Below are 21,749 nucleotides of genomic sequence, written 5' to 3' on the forward strand. Positions count from 1 at the left end.
CACAAAATGGAAACAGACACTTCAGTCCATCTCATCCATGCTGGTCTTCTTGAACTGCTGCAATTCATTTGCTGTAGGTAAGTCCATAATGCCATTAGGGAGGGGTTCCAGCATTTTGATCTAGCTGCACTAAATGAATGGTGATATATTCCCAAGGCTGAATGGTTAGTGGCTTTGAGGGGAAATTGCTGATGATGATGTTTCCATGTAGCTGCTGCCCTTCTCCTTCTGGGCAGAAGTAGTTGTGGGTTTGAAAGGTGCTTACTAAGGAATCTTGTTAAATATTTGCAGTGCATCTCGTACATTGCATACACTGCTGCTACGGAGTTGGTGGTGGAGAGAATGAATTGCTTGTGATGCCAAACAAGCTGCTTTATTCTGGATAGAATCTGGTTGAGTATTGATGGAGCTTTACTCATTCAGGCAAGTGGGAAGTACGCCATTACATTCCTGACATGTGCCTTGTAGAGAGTGGGCAGGCTTTGGGAAGTCAGGAGTTAAGTAATTTGCTGGAAGGTTCTTAACCTCTAAACTGCTGTTGTGGCCACTGAATTTATATGGTGAGTCCAATTCAGTTTCTAGTCTTACCAAACCATGGGGCTGCTCACTCATTACAGAGAGATGACTGATGGTAGTTTAACCCAGGGGTCATTCCACCATAGGCGAGGGGAGAAGTTCAGAAAGAGAACCCTTCATGGCAACCTCAGCCGGTGTGAGAATTGAACCCACACTGGAGGCACTTCTCTGCAACGTAAAACAGCTGTCAACCAATTGAGCTAACCGAACTCCTGGGCTCTTAGCGTGCAGTTAACCACAAGGCTCTTGGCACAACACAAGATTTCAGACCTAAAATGCAAGGCTGTGCTTTGCACCTCTTGTGTAATGTTTTATGGTCAGGAATTCCAGTATTTCATCACTGTATCAAAGAATGTTACTTGAGAATATGAAGGTCTCACACTCTATCTTTTTCCTAGATCACTTGAAGCATGACATACAATAAGAAGCATATCGTGCTGCATAACATAATAGCTTAATATAGCCCAGAAGCATTTGTGTCCAAAATGTAATGTTTGTATACAATACTTAGCTATAATAAATATCTGTCATTCTTCAATATCATATTATTCAGTTTCTTGTGTTGCAAGGGATAGTAGAAGCATTACCAAATCAGATAAAATACCCCCATGAAGGAAAATTGACAGCAATACCAACACATTATCCTTCCTTTCTTCATAAACTTAGCTGTTTGCATGGTCTTTACAATGGGAAAAATGAAGGAAGGAGTTAAAGAAAAAAAACCAGCATTAGAGAAAAGGACAAGAAAGATCACTATTACTAAAGGCTGACAAATTCCCTGGACTCAACGGTCAGCATCCTATGAAAAAGAAATAATTGCAGATAGTAGATTATCGGTTGCTATCTTCCAGCTGACCAGTAAACTGCAAATGTAACACCACCATTCGTGAAAGGAAGAAAGAGGAAAACAGGAAACTATGGATAGCTACCCTAGCATCTGGAATCCACTATTAAGGAAGTAGAATATTATATCACAATTACACAGAGTCAATATTGTTTTCTGAAAGCAAACTCATGTTTCATATTTTCATTCAAATTCTTTAAGATTGTCAAAGATGGGTACATAGAGGAGAAGTAGTAAATACAGTTAGTGTCTTTGGATTTCCAAAAGGCATTTAGCAAAGTGCAACATACAGGCTTACAAGACAAGATGAATTCAGAGTAGCAGAATAACAAGAATAGGGGATTAGTGAAAGTACAGGAAAAACAAGCTTGGCAGTGTAAATGCTGAGAGAATGTTTCCCATCATTAGAAAGTTAGAACCATATGGCATGGTTTCAGAATAAGATGTCTCCAAAGCAAGCCAGATACAAGGAGGAATTTTGTCTGTTGGAGCATGGTAAATATCTGGAGTTCTTTATGTCGGAACACAGTGGCAGTTGGTAATTTGGTTAAGACAGTTTGAGTTAAGACAGATATCTGATCTTCAAGGGAACTAAATTTCATGAGGGGCTAGGCTAGCAGGAGTATGATAAGATCAGACATGACTTTACGACATGGTGTCTCAATGATTAGCACTACTGCCTCAGAATGCCAGGGACCCAAGTTCAATTCCAGGCTCAGGCAACCGTCTGTGTGAAGTCTGCACATTCTCCCGGTGTCTGTGTAGGTTTCTGTCGGGTGTTCCATTTTTCTCCCACAACCAAAGATGTGCAGGTTAGGTGAATTAGCCATGACAAATTTCCCATAATGTCTGGGAATGTGTAGGTTGGGTGGATTGACCATGGAAATGCAGGGTTACAGGGATAGGGTAGTGGGGAGAGTCTGAGTGGAATGTTTTTCAGAGAGTCATTGTGGGCTTGTTGGGCTGAATGGCCTGTTTCCACACTGTAGGGATTCTATGGACAGCATGCTTGAAGGCCTGTTTGGCTTATTCCTCCAAATGTCTGTGGAAATTCCTTTACATCTCATTTACTATGCAATTTCTTTCATTTGAGATCTATTACACAGCCATGAAGTTTAAAATTTGCACAAAAATATTTTCAAAATATTATGATACACTGTAATTTCTTTTAACTGCTAAATAAGTCATCAATTTAGAGTGTTTAGGAACATAATTAAACAATATCTGGGGATAGCACATTACACTATAGAAAATTTGCAAAGATTTTCAGTATTAAAACATACAGTATATTAGTTTTACAACCTTCATTGTCAGGTTCAACTGAATTTTAATGCTATCATTTGTAATTATTTCTAATTTTGCATTTCCAATGTTCTGCCATAGCATTTTGAGAGCATATATTTCTTTTGGTATCTTCATTGCTGGCTTTTGGGATTAAAGCCAATTTAGAAACAGTGCATTTTTATTTTGACAAGGCTCAATTAATTGTGTCACGATATGCTGATTTTATTTTTTTCTCTATGTCTGTGAAATCTCCCAAAACTGGCAAAACAAAAGGAATATCCATCATTAATTATCAACTGTTTTACAAGTATCACTTATTTTACATTAACCCACGCAATCCAAGTTTAAACTTTTAAAGCCAACTCATAACAATTCACTATTCAAGAACAAAAAAGTATGATTTCCAATTGTGTGTAATGTCAATTAATTTTAACAATACTGTGACATTGTAACAAAGAAGTAGAATGATAAGAAAAAGAAGAGAAAGGCAGGAAGGGTACAAGTTGGAACAGGCACATTATCAATCAAGAGGAAATTGATTGGGAAAGTTTGGAACAAAAGAGAAAGTGTTTTCAAGAAATGGAGAATGGAAAATGTACAGGAGCTTGTAATCCTCAGATAATATTTCCTTAATTTGTTTCCATTTTAACCCTGTTCTTTCAAGCTCCATTTGTTCAATGCATCTCCATTTCTACGTGAACAGTATGTTAACGTCAGCATCAGTTTTGTTTACCATTTGTCAAGAGCGAGCCAACATTGAAATGGAGGAGTACAGTGAGATGTTGAAAACTTAAGAGAAAGAGTCAATGGCAGAGAACAAACATGAATTGTAAATGTCCAGCATGTGATGGCAGTGAGTCTGCTGTGGTAAATAGAGCTCAGAAAGTTTTTATTTTCTGAGGAAGGATCCCGACCCAAAACATCAACTTTCCTGCTCTTCTGATGCTGCCTGGTCCGCTGTGCTCCTCCAGCTCCACTGTGTTATCTCTGACTCCAGCATCGGTAGTTCTTACTATCTCTCAGAAAGCTAACATGTTATCAATTATATATTCCCACCAACCTCCAATAACAAAATACTCTACTTTCTTCATCTTTTAAGGAATTTGTCCTTATCTCTAACTTAAACGTATGATCCCTTATTTTTACACAGGGACCCTTTGGTTCTAAGTTCTCTGGCCAGATGAAATATCGTTTCTATAGCAAAACCTTTCAGGATGCATCAATTAATTACTTCTAACTCCATAAAGATGCACTGGATACAAGCCTTGCTTGTCCCACTTGTCCTCAAAAGATAACCTACGTATTCCAGTCCAATTGTCCTTCTCTGAACTCCTTCCAACATATTTACATCCTTTTTAAATAAGGGAACAATGCTGCATATAGTCCTCCAGAAATGGTCTCATCAATGCCTTGTATAACTTAAGTATTGCTTCATTAAGCAATTAGCTTTCCAAATTACTTACTGTTCCTACATACCATGCTTTGCAATTCTTGCATAAAGTCACACAGATCTATTTGCATTTCAGAGCACTGTGATCCCACATTATACTCCATTGGCTAGATTTTTGCCCACTCACTTTCTGTATCCCTTTGTAATCCAGTGTCCTTTTTATAACTTACTTTACCATTTATCTTTGTGTCATCAGCAATGTTAGCAACTACACCTTTGGTTCCTTCTTTTAAGTTATTTATATCAGTTTTGAGAAGTTGAGGCCCCAGCACCAATCCCTCTCGCACATCTCACATGACGTCTTGTCAAAGAGAAAACTAACAAGCACATTCTATTTCTTCATCGACTCCATTGAATTGGTTAAACTTGATTGCCTTTCATAAAAGCTGCTTATAAAGAGCAGCTTTATAATCAGATCTACCTGATTGCTTTCATTTCTAAGACCCTGCTTTAATATCATTAATAAAAGTTTCTAACATTATCACCTTGACAGATGCTTAGTTAACAGACCTGTAATTTCTTGCTTCCTGTCTCCCTCCCTTTTTGAATCAAGGATTACATTTGCTATTTTGTAATCATATTGATCCTTTACTGAAACTGGCAAATTTTGGAAAATTAAAACAATGCATTAACTATCTCACCAACTAATTCTTTAAGATACTTAAGTCCTTTAAGTAGTTTTACTTAGCTATTCACCTAATCATTTTGTTTTAAGGAATGCAACCACAACTTTAAGTGAAGATTACCTGGGCAGAGTTATTGTCTTTTTTCAGTAAGTAGAAATGAAATGCAAACAGAAAAATAGTATTGTTTCCTTATTATTTTCATCTATATTCCCCCACAATCTAACTCAAGAAAAATGTACAAAAGGAATTAACTATGTACAATGCCTACCAGCAACGGGTAGATAAGAATGAAAACAGCTGATCCCAGTAAGGCAGTTGGTCCAAGGAATAATGCAGTGTAGATGATTCCAAGTATGGCGACAAGGGGACCTCCTGTCAACATGGAACCAACAGAGGCCACTTCAAAAAGACGTTGTCCATCATTTGAGCAGATGTTCACCAACTGAAAGAGAATGACAAATTTAAATTTCTAACCTGCAACAAATCGGTGAACAGACTTCAGTTCAGGTTGTTTACTCTACCCTATGTAATTGAATAGTCATTGAAATAGCTGGTAATTCTAAACTGGAAATTCTGGAATTAGTGAATGTTTAAGGAAAGAAGGAAATGCAGAGATTATAACATACAAAAAACAAAGTGTTGGAACATTGAAAGCAAGGCTGAGAGTAGAAAAGCTGTGGAGTAGGTGTATAAGTGCTGAACAAATGCCCAATGAATGCATGAAAGACGTGAGGGATGACTAATCTGCTATCAGAGATGCTTTGGGTACATGTAAATGGATGACAAAACAGGCAATCAATAACTCAAGAATCAATCGAGTGCTGAACACATGAAGAAATTCAAAAAGAGATGAAGAATTTTTAAATTTTCACTCTGTGGCAAGGCATATGGTGGTGGTTTGAAAACACACAGATAATAGAAATGTGGGACTTAGTAACTAGGATATGGGCTGAAGGGTTTTGGGTGATCTCACCTCTAGTGTTGCTTTCTACATGAACAAGATTTTAATTTTTCCCAAACGTTTCATGTTACCTTATGAGTTATACACCATTTAATCATCTCCCATTTTCCACCTATGCATTTACAGCATTCTCAATTTATTTTAAGTGTAGGTAGAAAGGTGTGAGCTTTCCTTCCCCTTCGTTTTGCTCTATTCCATTTTAAATTCCATTCAGTTGCAATTCTTACTTTCGAAAGACTCTATATATTGAAATATGAGGCTGTATTTTATGGAATAGTTGGAGGGTAGTAGGAGGAACATACCACGTGCCTCAGATCGACTCTGGTAGAAAGATCATTTTAAAAGCAAGCTGCCCGATGATATTATAGTAGGGCAGCCTTAACAGAATCAATGTGGGATTACCACAACTCTGGAAAAGAATCTCACCTTCAAGAACTGCTGCCTAACCAGATTAACTAGCAGTTCAGTAGTCTCACAGTGCCAGCAGCAAGTATTAGGTATTGCTGGGGCTATAAGGGAGCTACTGGAAAGAAGTAGCATTAATTTTGGACTGAAGTATCTTTGGACAAGGCTTATGTGCCTTAATGAAGGAGGAGAAGGAAGGGAGAATAGAGAAACAGGGTACAATACTTTGATCACTCTTCCATAGTTATCAAATGCCACTTATTTTCATGCCACTACCTTCTTATTTTTGATCCATTTTCCCCAACTCACTTATGTCTTTTTATCACATCCATTAGTTTTCGTTCCCCTTTCATCACATTCTTTTTCTTTCAATTTTATTTCTTTCTCCTCCTGTTCTGTGCTTGAGCTGTGTTTTGAAATATCCTATTTCACCTTCTTCTTATTCATTCCTAATTATCTGTGCAACAGTTATCTTCTCTTTTTATTTCATATTACAGTGAAAATGATGCACAGGAATTCATAATAGCAGAAATTAGAGCTTCAAGCAAAGTTGCTGCTCAACTTTAACCCGAGTCAAGGACAGGATTGTTGAAATAAAATTTTTACAGGTTTGCTCATGTTGAATGATGCTTCCTGACTGTCCTCGAATTGATTCTGTAGTTAATGTGAGAAAGGTTTCATTGTATAATTCTCCTTGCTGCCAATTCTGTTTCAGTTGCTTCTTTATCTCATGAACATTACAACAGATATACCAAACAACTAAAAAATGTTTTTGAGAGTAAAATACAATAAGTCAATACTCACTTCTCCAACTGACACGTCTTTTGTGTTTCGTAGTTTAAGTATTTTCTCAAAGGCCAAAGTAAGTAATGCTCCACGGAGTCGAGTTCCAGTTCGATAGTTTAAAGCCCAGGTCAGAGCAAATGACCATGAACGTACCAACTCTGCCGTAAAAATGCCCAACACTAAGAGCAGCCCATATTGGAGATTTGACTGCGGGGCCTGGGCATACTCTAACAGTTTCCTTATGACAAGGGCCTGTCGGTAAAAGAAAGGAATGGTATCATTTATTCTAGAATTAGGCAAATTGTTTGTAAACTGTTGGACTCTTGAATTCTCATAACATTTAGGTAAAGAACTACTTATGGCAGCGACAAGTTTTAGCAGATTATAAAGAACAGAATGTTTTTTCAAAGCATGATACTATGTAAAAGAAAAATCATTTAATACAAAATGTAAACACAATGCGCAATTTCTTACTTTTAATGAAAATGGCCAAGGAACGTGTGCTTTTGAAATGTCTTTCAAAAATAATATAACTGCTATCCACGTTTCAAAACATCTCAACCTTCCTCAGTGAATCAAATGACGTCAGATTTAAAGAGGGCCTGGGATCAGCGCAGGGTTGTCAGGGATGGGTATTAGGTGTGGGAGGGGGGTAGTATTATTCCCACATTTCCAACAATGCAATGCTATTCCTAAGGAGTGCATTTCCTTCAAAATATCACACATTTCCTACGTTAATTAAAGAAGCCTACAATCTATCTGTTTTCATCCCTGAAGTTGTCAAATCAACGAGACAAATCCCTCACCCCTATCCCAGGCCCCAAGATGACATTCCACATTAAGCAGAGGTTCACCTGCACATCTGCCAATGTGGTATACTGCATCCACTGTACCCAGTGTGGCTTCCTCTACATTGGGGAAACCAAGCGGAGGCTTGGGGACCGCTTTGCAGAACACCTCCGCTCGGTTCGCAATAAACAACTGCACCTCCCAGTCGCAAACCATTTCCACTCCCCTTCCCATTCTTTAGATGACATGTCCATCATGGGCCTCCTGCAGTGCCACAATGATGCCACCCGAAGGTTGCAGGAACAGCAACTCATATTCTGCTTGGGAAGCCTGCAGCCCAATGGTATCAATGTGGACTTCACCAGCTTCAAAATCTCCCCTTCCCCCACCACATCCCAAAACCAGCCCAGCTCTTCCCCTCCACCCACTGCATCCCAAAACCAGTCCAGCGTGTCTCTGTCTCCCTAACCGGTTCTTCCTCTCACCCATCCCTTCCTCCCACCCCAAGCCGCACCTTCATCTCCTACCTACTAACCTCCTTGACCTGTCCGTCTTCCCTGGACTGACCGATCCCCTCCCTACCTCCCCACCTATCTTCTTTTCTCTCCATCTTTGGTCCGCCTCCCCCTCTCTCCCTATTTATTCCAGAACCCTCACCCCATCCCCCTCTCTGATGAAGGGTCTAGGCCCGAAATGTCAGCTTTTGTGCTCCTGAGATGCTGCTGGGCCTGCTGTGTTCATCCAGCCTCACATTTTATTATCTTGGATTCTCCAGCATCTGCAGTTCCCATTATCACAAGCAAATGTAATTAGTTTTTTAAAAGAAAAAATACTTTTGCAGTACGATAACGCTGCTGGTAAAGCCAGCATTTGTTTCCCTAACTGCCCTGGTGAGCTGTGTTATTTAACTGCTGCAGTCATTTTGTGTTGATATATTCACATAACTTTGCAAGATCCAGGTTTTTAGAGCCTGTGACCTTCTCTTTTGAGAGAGAAGTCATCTGTCTTGAGCTGGTCTCGTCAATACATGACTCTTAGCTATCCTCTGAAATGACTACTCAGCTTAAAGTTTAAAAAAATGCTGACTTTGCCACTGATATCACACAACATCAAATAATTCAAAAAAGCACAACAGCATAGTTCCAAATGAGGATAGTGTGCGGCTTGGGAGTTAGCTAGCATCCCATGCATCACTGTCCTTGTCCATCCAAGTGGTTGAGTTTACAGATATGGAAGGTGCTGTCGAAGCAGTCTTGATGATTTGCCCCATTGCAACTTGTGAACGGTATACACAGCTGTTATTGTGCACAAGTGGTGGATGTTAATCTTCTGAAAGCCATTTGGTCAAGGAGGAGGCCAGGAGTCAATCTTTACTTTGTTTTGGCTTCCTTCACAAAGTGAAGCATCACAAATGTATAGTTCCAAACTCGGCAACCCATCGTCAGTATCAATAAATATCTCCTTGTACTGATTTGAAAAGAAATAAACAAATTACCAACCCCTCTGAAAGAGATACTGTGACACTATTGTAAGTAAAAAGTCGAAAGGAAACTCTCAGTCCAGTCACCCCTTCTGACTCCCCAGCATTCAGCTGTCACCACTGAGACTTCATCAAACCAAAAGACCATAAGATACCAGAGCAGAATTAGGCTATTTGGTCCATTGAACGTGCTCCACATTTGATCACGGCTGATATGCTTCTCAAACCAATTCTCCTGCTTCCTCTATGTAACCTTTGAATCTCTTAACAATCAAGAGCCTATCTGTCTCTGTCTTAAATATGCACAAAGACTCGGCCCCCACAATTTACTGTAGCAATAAGCTCCAGAGATTCACTGCCCTCAGGCTGAATAAATTCCTCCTCATCTCAGTTCTAAAAGGTCATAGCTTCATATTGAGGCTGTGCCCTCGGGTCCTAGTATATAATACCAGTGGAAACATCTGCACAGTCCTTCCAGGCCACTCAGTATTTTGTAATTTTCATTGAGAACTTCCTTTATCTCCTTCAACTGCAGACCCAGGGCCCTCAACTGCTCCTTACATCACAAGCCATTCATCCTCAAAGTTATTCTTGTAAACCTCCTCTGGACCTCCACCAGTGTCAGCACATTTTTCCTTTGAGTTTTTTTAGAGTCTCAGAACTGCTCACAATATTCCAAATGTGGTCTGACTACAACCTCAGCAGAAAATCTCTCTTCTTGTATTTTAGTCCTCTCAAAATGAACGCTGACATTACATTTACCTTCCTAATCGTCAACTGAACCTGTTTGTTAGTTTTACAAGTCCAGTTCAGGAATCTCTTAAGTCACTTTGTGCTTCAGATTTCTGAAGCCTTTCCCAGTTTAGAAAATAGTCTACCCCCCTGTTCTTCTGCCCAAAATGAACAGCCTCACAGTTTCCCACAATGCACTCCATCTGCCACTTCTTTGTCTACTGTCCTAGCCTGTCCAAGTCATTCCCTGCCCCCTCAACAATACCTGTCCCTCCACCTATCTTGGTATCATCTGCAAACGTAGCAAAACCACCCTCAGTTCCTTCATTCAGACCATCAATGTACCATATGAATAGTTTTCCCATCCAGAAGAAGACCCCTTTAACTCCCCTACAGCAGTTACTGACATACCTGTGTCCTCCCTTGCCAGGGACACCTAGAGTAGATATAATCAAGGAATTTCCCCATCAAATTCCTACTGCCTAAACCTATTTATGGCTATCTTGGCCAGGCATAGGAACAAACCAGCAGTGGGTTCCTCTAAATAGTATACTCACCTCTACATTAGATGGTCAAAGCTCAGAAATATGGTATATATCACAAACCATGTTCTAGATACCTGATCAGTTCCCAGTAAAAGACAGGCTACACCCACAAGGAGACATGAATCCCAAATATGTTGTCCTAACCTTCATGTTGTAATTAAAGGATATTCCTTGATTGTGTTCAGTTTTGAGTGTTGTTGGCACTGTACTCCTCCTGACTTGTACCTGAAAGATGTTACAAGCTTTTGAGAATCTAGGGAGCCTCCAAAGAAAATTCAGACCTACTCTTGCAGTCACAATATTTGCTTGACAGGTTTAGTCACATTTCTGATCAATGGTAACCTCAAGATGTCAATGTTGGGGTGATTCAATCAGAGCAATACTGTTGAACGTCATGGGGAGATGGTTAAATTCTCTTTTGTTGGAGGTGGTCATTGTCTGAAACGTACGCAATGCAAATATTATTTATGATTATTAGCCCTGGGGTCAGAATGTTGTCCAATCTTGCTTCATGTGGACCTAAAAAAACTTCACCATTTGAGGAGGTGCAATTGCACAAAACAGTCTGCAATTGTTGGTGAACGTTCCCATGGTATGATGGAGGAAAGGTCTTTGATGAAGCAGAAAATGACTCTACCCAGAAAACTATACTAAGAAACACTTGTTGTGTTTCACTGGAGCTGGGATATACACATAAAAGTGGTTTCCACAGAATTTTTTGCCAAAGTTATAAATGTCTTAATGATATTTACCTCCTAAAGAAACATGCCTCAGTTAGAAATTTGGATGAAATGAACAAGTTGAAGGCTAAAAGAGATACACTCAAGAAACAGGTTTAAGTGTGGAAGAGTTTTTGAATAAATGCCGCATCGTGCTTTTGTAATTTCCAAATCAAGGTATGTACGCACCATGCACGGCTAAACTATAAAGGCTAGGGACCAAGAAAGGGATCTGGTGTTTACCTGTAAAATATTGGCCACTTTAGTATGGCAGAGTTGTAGAAAAAGTCAACCAGGTGTTATAATGCATAGCTGGTGAAGTGAAATAGGATTCCAGAAAACTAGCACTTGCCCTCGATATAGTAGAAACTGCAGATGCTGGAGAATCTGAGATAACGAGGTGTAGAGTTGGATGATCACAGCAGGCCAAGCAGTATCATAGGAGCAGAATGCTGCTTGGCCTGCTTTGTTCATCCAGCTCTACACCTTGTTATCTCACTTACCCACGTAAGACGTTTCAGCATTTCAGCACTGGAATTACGTATAGGCCTTTTAAATCATGTGTATTATATTATGATATCATATTCACATAATTATTAATCGTACTGCTTTAAATATAATCAAATTAGTTATATTGTATTCATATTATATCATTTAACATTATTCAGACTGCAGAAATTTCATGACAGAGTCAAGCCAAGGGTCTGTTTCCACGCTGTCTGGCTCAATGACTATGACTCAAGGAAAGTAAATTGCAAAAACGTAGGCTTCTAGGCAGATGTAAAAATTGAGTCTTAAAATGAAGGGAAGTAGTTCTGATTTGACCTGAAGGTTTTTTTTTAAAAGAGTTGAGTAAAGTGGGATGTTCTAGGGGATATATGTGGAAATTGATTAAGTTTTTGTATATTATACCCAATGTTTCCAGTTTCTGTTAGGTCAGGTTCCAAAATAGGTTCTTTGGGTTTCAATAAAAGTTCAGGCCAGATTTCTTAGTTACTGTTAAGTAATGTTTATTGTTACAAATATACAAATTATACAAATAAGAAAGGTGGTAAGGAAAAGGCACGGAACCATAGATCAGTGAGCCTGATATCAGTGGTGGTTAAGTTGTTACAAGGTATTCTGAGGGACAACATTTATTTGTTGGAAAGGATTGAGTTTTTTGAAGAGGTGATAAAGAAGATTGATGAAGGTAGAGTGGTAATGTTGTCTATATGAACTTCAGTAAGGCATTTGACAAGGTTCCGCATGGTAGACTGGTTAGCAAGGTTAGATCACATGGAATCTTGGGAGTGTGGACCGATTCGAAACAAAATTGGCTTGAAGGCTGGAAACATACCCTGGCGATAGAGTATTGTTTTTCGGACAAGAGGCCTATGACCAGTGGGTTTGCTGCGAGAATGCATGCTGGGTCCACTGCTTTTTGCCATTTATATAAATGATTTGGATTTGAATATAGGAAGAATGGCTGATAAGTGTGCAGGTGACACAAAAATACATGGTATATTGGACAGTGAAGAAGGTTATCTCACAGTAAAACAGGACCTCAATCAGATGGACCAATGAGCTGAGGAGCTGAGGAGTGGCAGATGGAGTTTAATTTCGATAAGTGTGAGGTGTTGCGTTTTGGTAAGACAAACCTGGGCAAAAGTTACAGTTGATAGGGCCCTGGGGAGTGTTGCTGAACAAAGAGAACTAGGGGTGCAGATGCATAGCTCCTTGAAAGTGGAGTCGCAGGTCAATGGGTGGTGAAGGTGGCATTTGGAATGCTTGCCCTTATTGAATAGTGCACTGATTGGAGGAATTGAGACATCCTGTTGCAGCTGTACATGACATTGGTGAGGCCGTTTTCAGAATACTGTGTTCAACTCTGGTTTCCCTGCTCTTGGAAAGATTTTATGAAACTTGAAAGGGTTCAAAAGATATTTACAAGGATGTTTCAGGATTGGAGGGTTTGAGATGTAGGGAGAGATTGAAAGGTTGGTATTCTTTTCCCTTGAGCATCAGAGGCTGAGGGATGACCTTATAGAGGCTTAAAAAGTCATGAGGAGCAGGGATAGGGTGAATAGCCAAGGTTCTTTTCCCCATTGTAGGGGAGTCTAAAACTAGAGGGCATAGGATATTTATTGCTCGAAGGAATGTTAACTGGCTAGAAACAGAGCTTCGACCCTTTTGAACCCTCTGTTCCCTTTATTCCCTTGTACACAGTTCTGCAATCTCTCTCTATTTAAATAGCACGTGGCTTTTCTATTCTTCCTGTCAAAATTGACAAGGTCACATTTCCCATATCATTCTCTATCTGTCAAATTTTTGCCCATTCATGAAATCTCTCATGTCCCCTTGCAGGCTTGTTACATTCTTTACACAACCCATTTTCCACCTTATATTTGCAGCATGATCGAACCTAGCAATAATACTTTCAGTAACTGTTCAAGTCATCGATATGGATTGTGAATAGTTGACCCCTGTAGCACCCCACCACGTATGGATGGTAATTAAAAAAACTACCCACATGTTCTTACTTTTTTTTCTTGTTTCCTAACCAATTCTCAATCCGTGCTAATTCATTACACTAACATCATGAGTGTTTATTTTGTGAACTAAAACTTGATGTGACAACTCGTGTCTTTTGGAAATCAAAATACATCACATCTACAGATTCCCCCTTGTATACCTTTTTTTTAAAATATTTGCTCATGGATGTTAGATCTGCATTTATTGATGTGTTGCTACAATGCATCTTGTAAAATGTTGCTTGTTACTAGCCCAAAGAACTCCAGTCAAATACAATATGCCTTTCACAAATCTGTGGCAACTCTACTCACTTGCATCAAGATTTCACAAGCAACCTCTTAATGATATATGCTAGCATATATAGCAAAGGGATCCATAAAGAGACATTTTAGATTGGAACCAAGTGATCCTGCTTACATACGGCTTTTGATTTCAGTCCACCCCATTCAGGGAGTAAAATGAATCATGCAGCAAAGTTGAGGCTTTGTAATACCAGAAAAGCACACAAAAAATGTAGTTAACCAAAATTATTCCTCCCTTTGTCAGCCGTACAGCAGGAACATAATTTCACCAAAACAATTGAATTGCAAGAATTGATTATTTAAAACATCCTTCAGTAATACAATGAAGTCATGCAATTATTATCATATAAAGGGATTTTGATGATTTAAGTGATATGGCACCATATTACAAAAGAATCTCAAAGAATTTAAAATGTGAAATCTAATTTATTATTACTGAACAAAATCAACAGATCTAAGCACTTCAGTCACTTACAAGTTTCTTAATTTATTTACAATCCAATTAAAAGTCGTCAATAAGTAGACTATAAATTCAAATCAAGGTCAGTAAAAAGGTACAGGTTGTACTCCATCCAAAATCTGAGCGAAAGAAATATAAAGAAAATAAATACTTTCCAAGTTTGATTTGCAAAATAAATGAAATTCTGTTAAATGATTAAGAAAAAGTACAGAGCAGTGTGGCAGGGAATGAGACAATCCCAGACCTTCAGGTTTATTAGAATTCTCTGCAGGAATTCCACAAACATTCTGGTGGTCTTGCTTCTGACTATTTGAATGTGCAATGATTCATACTTATTTTGCTCCAATGATTATATCTTTCTTATCATTACAATCATTTACTTCAGTAATAATTAAGTATGATTTTAGAAGGATCTGCCAGAAGGATTTTTTAAAAAATGACAAAGAGCAACACAGCACAGAACAAGCCCTTTGTCCTTCCAAACCTGCGCTGCCACACTTTGCACTTCCATACTAAAATCTGTATCCCTCTATTTCCTTCCTATTAATGTATTCATTTATGTGATTCTTGAATGCTGCTATTGTGTCTGCTTCCACTACTACCTCTAGCAATGCATTCCAGGCACTCACCATGCTTTGTGTGAAAAACTTGCCTTATACATCTCTTTAAAACCTCCTCCCCTTACATCTTGAATCTGTGTCGCATTGTATTTGACCTCTCCACCCTGGGAAAAAGCCTCATACCTTCTACTCTATCCATGCCATTCACAATCATATAAATTTCTGTCAGGTCTGCCCTCAACCTCCAGCATTCAAGTGAAAACAAACCTAGTGTATCATAGCTAAAATCCCCCATATCAGGCCGCATCCAGGTGAACCTTTTCTGTAGCCCCTCCAAAGTATCCACAGACTTCTGATAGTGTGGTGACCAGAAGTGTACACAACATTCCAAGTGTGGCCTAACTAAAGTTCTGTAAAGCTGCAGTATAATTTGCTTATCCCTTTACTCAATGCCCCTTCCAATGAACACAAGCATGCCATAAGCCTTTTTTATTACCTTATCTAGCTGTGCTGCCATCTCCAGTGATATCTGTGGACCTGCACACCTAGATCCCTCTGCATATCAATACTCCTAAGGGTTCTGCCATTCACTATATAATTTCCACCTGACTTTCCAAAATGCATCACTGCTATATCTTCTGACAATCCTCCTCACTATCCACAACTCTACCAACCTTTGTAACATTCACAAACTTGTTAAATAAACCAGCTACATTTTCCTCCAAAGCATTTATGTAGACAACGAACAGCAGAGGTCTCAAGCACTGATCCCTGTGGGACACCACTAGTTACAACTCTCCATTCCAAGAAGTATCTTTCCACCGTTACCATCTACCTCCTATGACTAAGTCAGATCTGTATCCTTCTTGCCAGCTCAACCTGGTGCCATATGACTTGACTTTTTGCACCAGTCTGCCATGAGAGGCCGTGTCAAAAAGATTTACTGAAGTCCATGTAGACAACATTAACTGCTTTTCCATCATCAATCACCTTCGTCACCTCATCAAAAACCATGATCAAGTTAATGAGGCACAACCTCCCCTGCAAAAATTGCACTGTCTATTGCTAATAAGTCAGTTTGCTTCCAGATGTGTATAGATTTTGTCCCTGAGAATCTTTTCCGATAATTTCCTTACCATCAATGTGAGACTCACAGATCTATAATTTCCAGGATTATCCCTGCTACCTTTCTTAAACAATTGGACAACATTGCTATTCTCCAGTCATCTGGGACCTGACCTGTGGCCAAAGAAGATACAAAGGTTCTGTCAATGCTCCAGCAATTTGTTCCCTTGCCTCCCTCAATATTCTGAGATAGATCCCAGCAGGGCCCAGGGACATATCTACCTCAAAATGGACAAGAGCTCTCCCCTTTTCACAGCAACTTGGCTTAGAAACTCAATACTCCGTTCCCTGAAATTATTCTCCATCAATTCCTTCTTTTTGGTGAATACCGACACAAAATATTCGTTTAAGACCTCACCTCGATATTCTCGCTCCACAGACAGATTCCCTCCTTTATACTTGAATGGGCGAACCAAGGATTTAAAACTTACTGTAATTATTAATTGGCACAAGTATGATCTGCTCCAGTAAATCAAATCCCTGGATAGCACATTCCAAACTCACAAAGACCACCATCCAGATGGACAAGGGCAACAGATACATGGGAGCACTTCTACCTGCAAGCTCCCTACCAAGCCACTCAGAAACCAGACCTTGAAATATACCATCAATGCTTTGCTGTTATTGAGTCGAAATCTTGGAACTCACTCCCTAATGGCGTTGTGGGTGTATCTCAACTGAACAGACTGCAGCAGTTCAAGAAAGCAGCCAACTCAAGACAGAAAACAAATCCTGGCCTAGACAGTAAGGTCTACATCCCGTGAAAAGTTCTTCAGCATTTTGAAGGAAATTGTTTCAATCCAACAATTGCTGTCCACAATGAAGAAATTTTGCACCTTGCCAGTATTCCATTGCTTAAATATAGTTGACTATCCCAAAGTCCAAATTTTACTACCATCTATAGTATCAATTTTAAGTAGTTCACACTGTACAACTGATGTTGCAGCAAGTCTATCAAAGGAAATATCACTTACAGGACCAATAAAGCTAGCTAGCATTGTGATCATCAGACAACCAACAGCGATGAAAGCACGTGTTTGACAGAACCGCCATGCTACTCGTCCCAGTGAGGCCTTCTCTCGCCCATGCTTCTTCAGTTCATCTTGCCATAGCTTCTCAAATCTGCATCAGTAATCAATGAATGGAATAGATTAACAAAATATTAAGGGCACGGTATAATTATGTCCTTAAATAAAATTTATCAGGATGATTTTAAGCAACAAACAAATTCATCAATGGTTGCAGATACTCTTTTATAACACAAATTAAGAGGTATCTTTGTGTAAGAACCTTGTAACGTCTGTTCTATATTAACACCTTGTAGTTGGTGAGTGCATATGATTATGCTCACTCTGTGGTAGCCCTGCATGGATATTAGCTAAATGAAGAGTAAACTTGCATTCCAACTGGATTACACTCTAGAAAGATTGAAAAGAAAGAGTAGTTCTGGAACAGCACCATATTTAGCACAAAGATATTAAACTACCATGTACTACAGAAACTACCATATTTGGCCTTCCCTGCAAATATGAATCGCACAAAAATCAATTAAATTTGTAAGCATTCCATTCTTACAGTCCAAAGGCATTAAGTAAAGAACTTTTATGCTAATATCTGATAATATCACACATTCCTATTTCTGAATGGTCCACAGAAGTTCACATCAAAACAGCCTTCATGAAATCGAAGTAATATATTTCCGGAAAATGTAGTATTGCTAAAGGAGATAGTAACTACATAAACCTACGGCAGCAGCAATGAAATATATAGAGAGAAAAAGAAAAAGGAAATTGATGTAAAATTACAAAAAAAGTTTCAAAAAAACTTGCATAGGTTTGCTCCTGTTGTTTACAATTCTGCATCAGCATTTAACCTAAGTAAACATTTAGAAGCATATAAATAATTATCTACAAGAAAATATATTTTTATATTCAATGAATGAGCACCTGCTTCGCCAAAACTCGATCACGTCTGTTAAGGTCCAAATAATTTACTAATTTCCAGAGTGATCCACGACTAAGTTTAAGTTTAAATACTGAAGGAAGACTTAATTAATTAAGTTCATGCTCTCCTTCTGAATCTACTTTGATTTGTGTGTGTTTGGGATTTGGTTATTGACATACTGATTCTTCTGTATCTATATGATGCCTGGTTGGCAAATCACATCATATCCTGTCTGACCTGTCAGTAGCTAAAATTTATTAAGGCTGCACTTATTCAAGAAGTTAATCATCAGCTGGCCTGCAGGCAAAGCCTTGTTCCGTGATCATCAACACTGATTTTAAAAAAAACACTCACTTAGGTCATATTTATCAATACACTAATTGCATTTGGTCTGCTAGCCCTGAGTTTAGGCTACATTTATTTATATATTTTACTCAATTAATTAATTTCCTGCTAGTCTTTCATTCCTGAAGCTTGGGTTTTTCTGTTCATATATTTTTGTCTGAAATAAAATGTGATAGTTATTTTTAACAGATTCTTTAACAACACAATGTTTCTTCTAATGGCAGATTTTAAACAAAGCTGAAAAAGAGTTTTAGACATTCAACACTGTTATCTATGAATGTCCAATTAAAAGGTTAGTATTGTTATGATAAAGGGTTTACTCCTTATATTTGTAAGGACATAAGCCATCACAGGAAAACAAAAAGAACTCAAAGGGTTTGATAATGGACAGAGTTATACTTGAAATAACGGATTGCCAGGCTGATTTATTACAGAGTGGCTTTTATCAAGGAGTGTTATCTTTTCAACTTTGAGACCAGTTAGACACGTTAGTGCCTACCTTACCCACTTGCAGGTATTCCATTTGTTTCTCCAGCAATTATAGCCGAGCTTGCAAAAAACTTATTAATTGTCATCAGTTCAGAACATTTTAAAAATACGAAGACAGCAATGTTGTTTCTGTGGTGCAAAAGGTAATTTGCATTCATTTCAAATGTTACTTCAATATAAACTACTGCACTTGTAGATTTTGTGTAATAATATTAAAATTAGTTCATCATTCATTTTCTATTTTGAAATGAAAGGCATTTTCTCTAATTTTAAGCTTTTTAAAAAAAGTAAATAATAAGAGATATCAGCAGAGTAAAACATAGTGGGGAAACAGAAGAGGAAGTGGTCACTCCTTTACAGTACTGTATTGAAGTATCATTTAATCTGTGGTAGTTTCTGCATGCAACTTGAACACTTCACAACAATTTGACTCAAAGATCAGTTTGCTACCACTGCACCAAGGATAACACTTAACAGAAAACTAGACAAATATTTGAAGACAATTATTAAAGATTGCAACAAAGCAGCATTGGAATGGGACTGAAACAAATGGCTTCAATCTTGAGCTAGCAACGGCTTGAGTCAAAAGGGTTCCTTCTGATCTGAAATTGCCATTTAACGTGTTATTGTCAGTGAAACTCAAAAATAATTTACAATGAATAACAATCAATAATACAGTCAATAAGTTTCAGCAAGGTGGAAAGATGTTATGCAAGTGCATACATCATGCATTTTCCTTTCTGTAATTTGAGGATTCATATCCATTATCAGGGAATGCATTTATATAGACTAATACATGGGCTACCATATGATCAAAGGTAGTAAACTCTTCCCAGTACTTCTATTTCTCCCACTTCCAATGCTCTAAGTTGACGATATCTATTACGCCATTTCACATCTGTAATATGCCCTTTTCTGCAGAAAAATGTATCTGAAAGTGAGTAAGGAATAGAATAAGATTTTTGAAAAACTGTAAAGTCTAATGAAGTACAATGGATTATATTGCCAGATATAGATGAAAATATGACAAGGTAACTATTAAGGGAAAATGTTACACTAGAAAATAAATTCCTCCAGTTATTTTGTTTAGAGCACAAAGTGGCAGAAACAAGTTTATTGCAAGTAACTTTAAAGAGAATAAGTTCCTAAGTTGTTATTATCTTCAATTCCAATTTCTCTAAATGCTTGGAAAGCTTTGACTGTCTGAGTGAGATATTTATTAATAACTATTAGGTTTGCATGTAGGTTTTAAACTCTATTGGTCTTTATTTATTTCCTCTCCTCGAATTTCTGAGATCAATTAGGGATTGTGTTAAAGAAAACTGTTGACCTGAACAACATGTGTTAAAATCAAATTTATTAGTAACCTAGATGTAGCTATGACAAAAATTTCATGAATACCATTCATAAAACAGATAAATAACATGATTCAAAGATAATAGACCAAAATAATTAGAGACAGCTATTGGTATAGACTGCATAATACCAGGGTAATAGCTGAAAATTGAATGACTATTGCATGAAAATGTTTGATCTTAGTTAATATATTTCAGCCAACACTTGCCTGGGAAATGTGGTACAAAACCAGGCAATTTGATTGTGTGTGTGCACGAATTCAGTCTACCACCCATTCATCCCCTGCATTTATTGTGGAAGTGCCAATTCAAAGCATCCATTTATTTTTAGTTCCCCTATAAGATACCTTTTTGGATTTAGGAGATGCATTACTTTTAAAGGAAATTACTCATTGCACAACAGCAAACGTAAGGATACAACAGTGGTATTAATTCATGATCTGGTTTGGATATTTATGCCTTTGATAGAAATGCTTTCTCAATATTTCTGAAAACAGATCACCATTTTAAGGGATGCAGACTTGTGAATTGTTTACTCAAGAGAGAATGATATTGGTTTAATATTGTAACTTCAGGCATATTTTCAAAATTGTGAGAAGACATATCTAACTTTATAGACAACATTTCAAACTTCCTGTCAAAAACTGCCAATAAAATCTAAAATGTGAAAACAGATTGAACAGTTAAATACATTTATTAGAAATCTTTGAGGATAAAATCATAATGGTGGATAACTAGGGACCAATAGATATCGTGTACTTGAATTTCCAAAAGGCATTCAATTACATAAGAGGTTATTATTCCAAACAAAAGTTTGTGGTATTGGGGATAATATATTTGCACGGATAGAGAACTGGATAACTAACAGAACAGTCTGTCAGGACATGTGGGTCATTTACGTGAGGAATCTTTACTAATTGGGTGCCGCAGGGATCAGTGCTGAGAACTCAATCGCTTGCAATCTATGTTACAGTTTTGGAAAAAGGAGTAAAATAGCTGTAGCCAAATTAAGTGATTACATAGACAGGGATAAGTAATGTGAATTATGAAGACAATAAAAGCCAGGCTTTACTAATATGCTATGGGTCCCATTGAATGGATCAGATATGTGTCCCAAGCCCAGGTTGATGAATGACAGGATTCCAGATGAGATTTTACTACAGGTGGCCAATTATAGAGTTGCTGCTACAATAGCCATGGTCTTGTTGAATCATATCGCAGGTTTGAGGATTTGTGTGCCTTTTGCTCCTACTTCAGTTTCATCTATGACTACAAAAATATGGAGATACTGGAAATATTTACAACCCAGTTGGCTTATCCCTTCTACAATACTGTTAAACGTGAAAATTCTAAGGATTTGACAATAGCTTCATGGCTAAATGAATCATCTGGAATGTTGGTCAGCTTTTAAAGACAAGAAGGACCTACATTTCATTATATCAACCAGTGCTGGTGTAC

General features: G+C 38.1%; 1 protein-coding gene across 2 annotated transcripts in view; it reads right to left on the reverse strand.

The window, feature by feature from the left end:
* Positions 1-21,749, reverse strand: part of LOC125458895 (ATP-binding cassette sub-family C member 5-like) — a 171,241-nt gene that overhangs the window by 119,790 nt on the left and 29,702 nt on the right. For both annotated transcript variants that reach the window (XM_048544703.1, XM_059651474.1), the window contains exons 5-7: positions 17,133-17,280; positions 6,951-7,184; positions 5,049-5,222 (exon numbers count right to left, since the gene is read on the reverse strand). In XM_048544703.1, the coding sequence (XP_048400660.1) occupies positions 5,049-5,222; positions 6,951-7,184; positions 17,133-17,280 (556 nt within the window). The remainder of the gene's footprint in view (positions 1-5,048; positions 5,223-6,950; positions 7,185-17,132; positions 17,281-21,749) is intronic.

This window comes from Stegostoma tigrinum, chromosome 15 (assembly GCF_030684315.1).
Source record: "Stegostoma tigrinum isolate sSteTig4 chromosome 15, sSteTig4.hap1, whole genome shotgun sequence".
NCBI classification, from domain to species: Eukaryota; Metazoa; Chordata; class Chondrichthyes; order Orectolobiformes; family Stegostomatidae; genus Stegostoma; species Stegostoma tigrinum.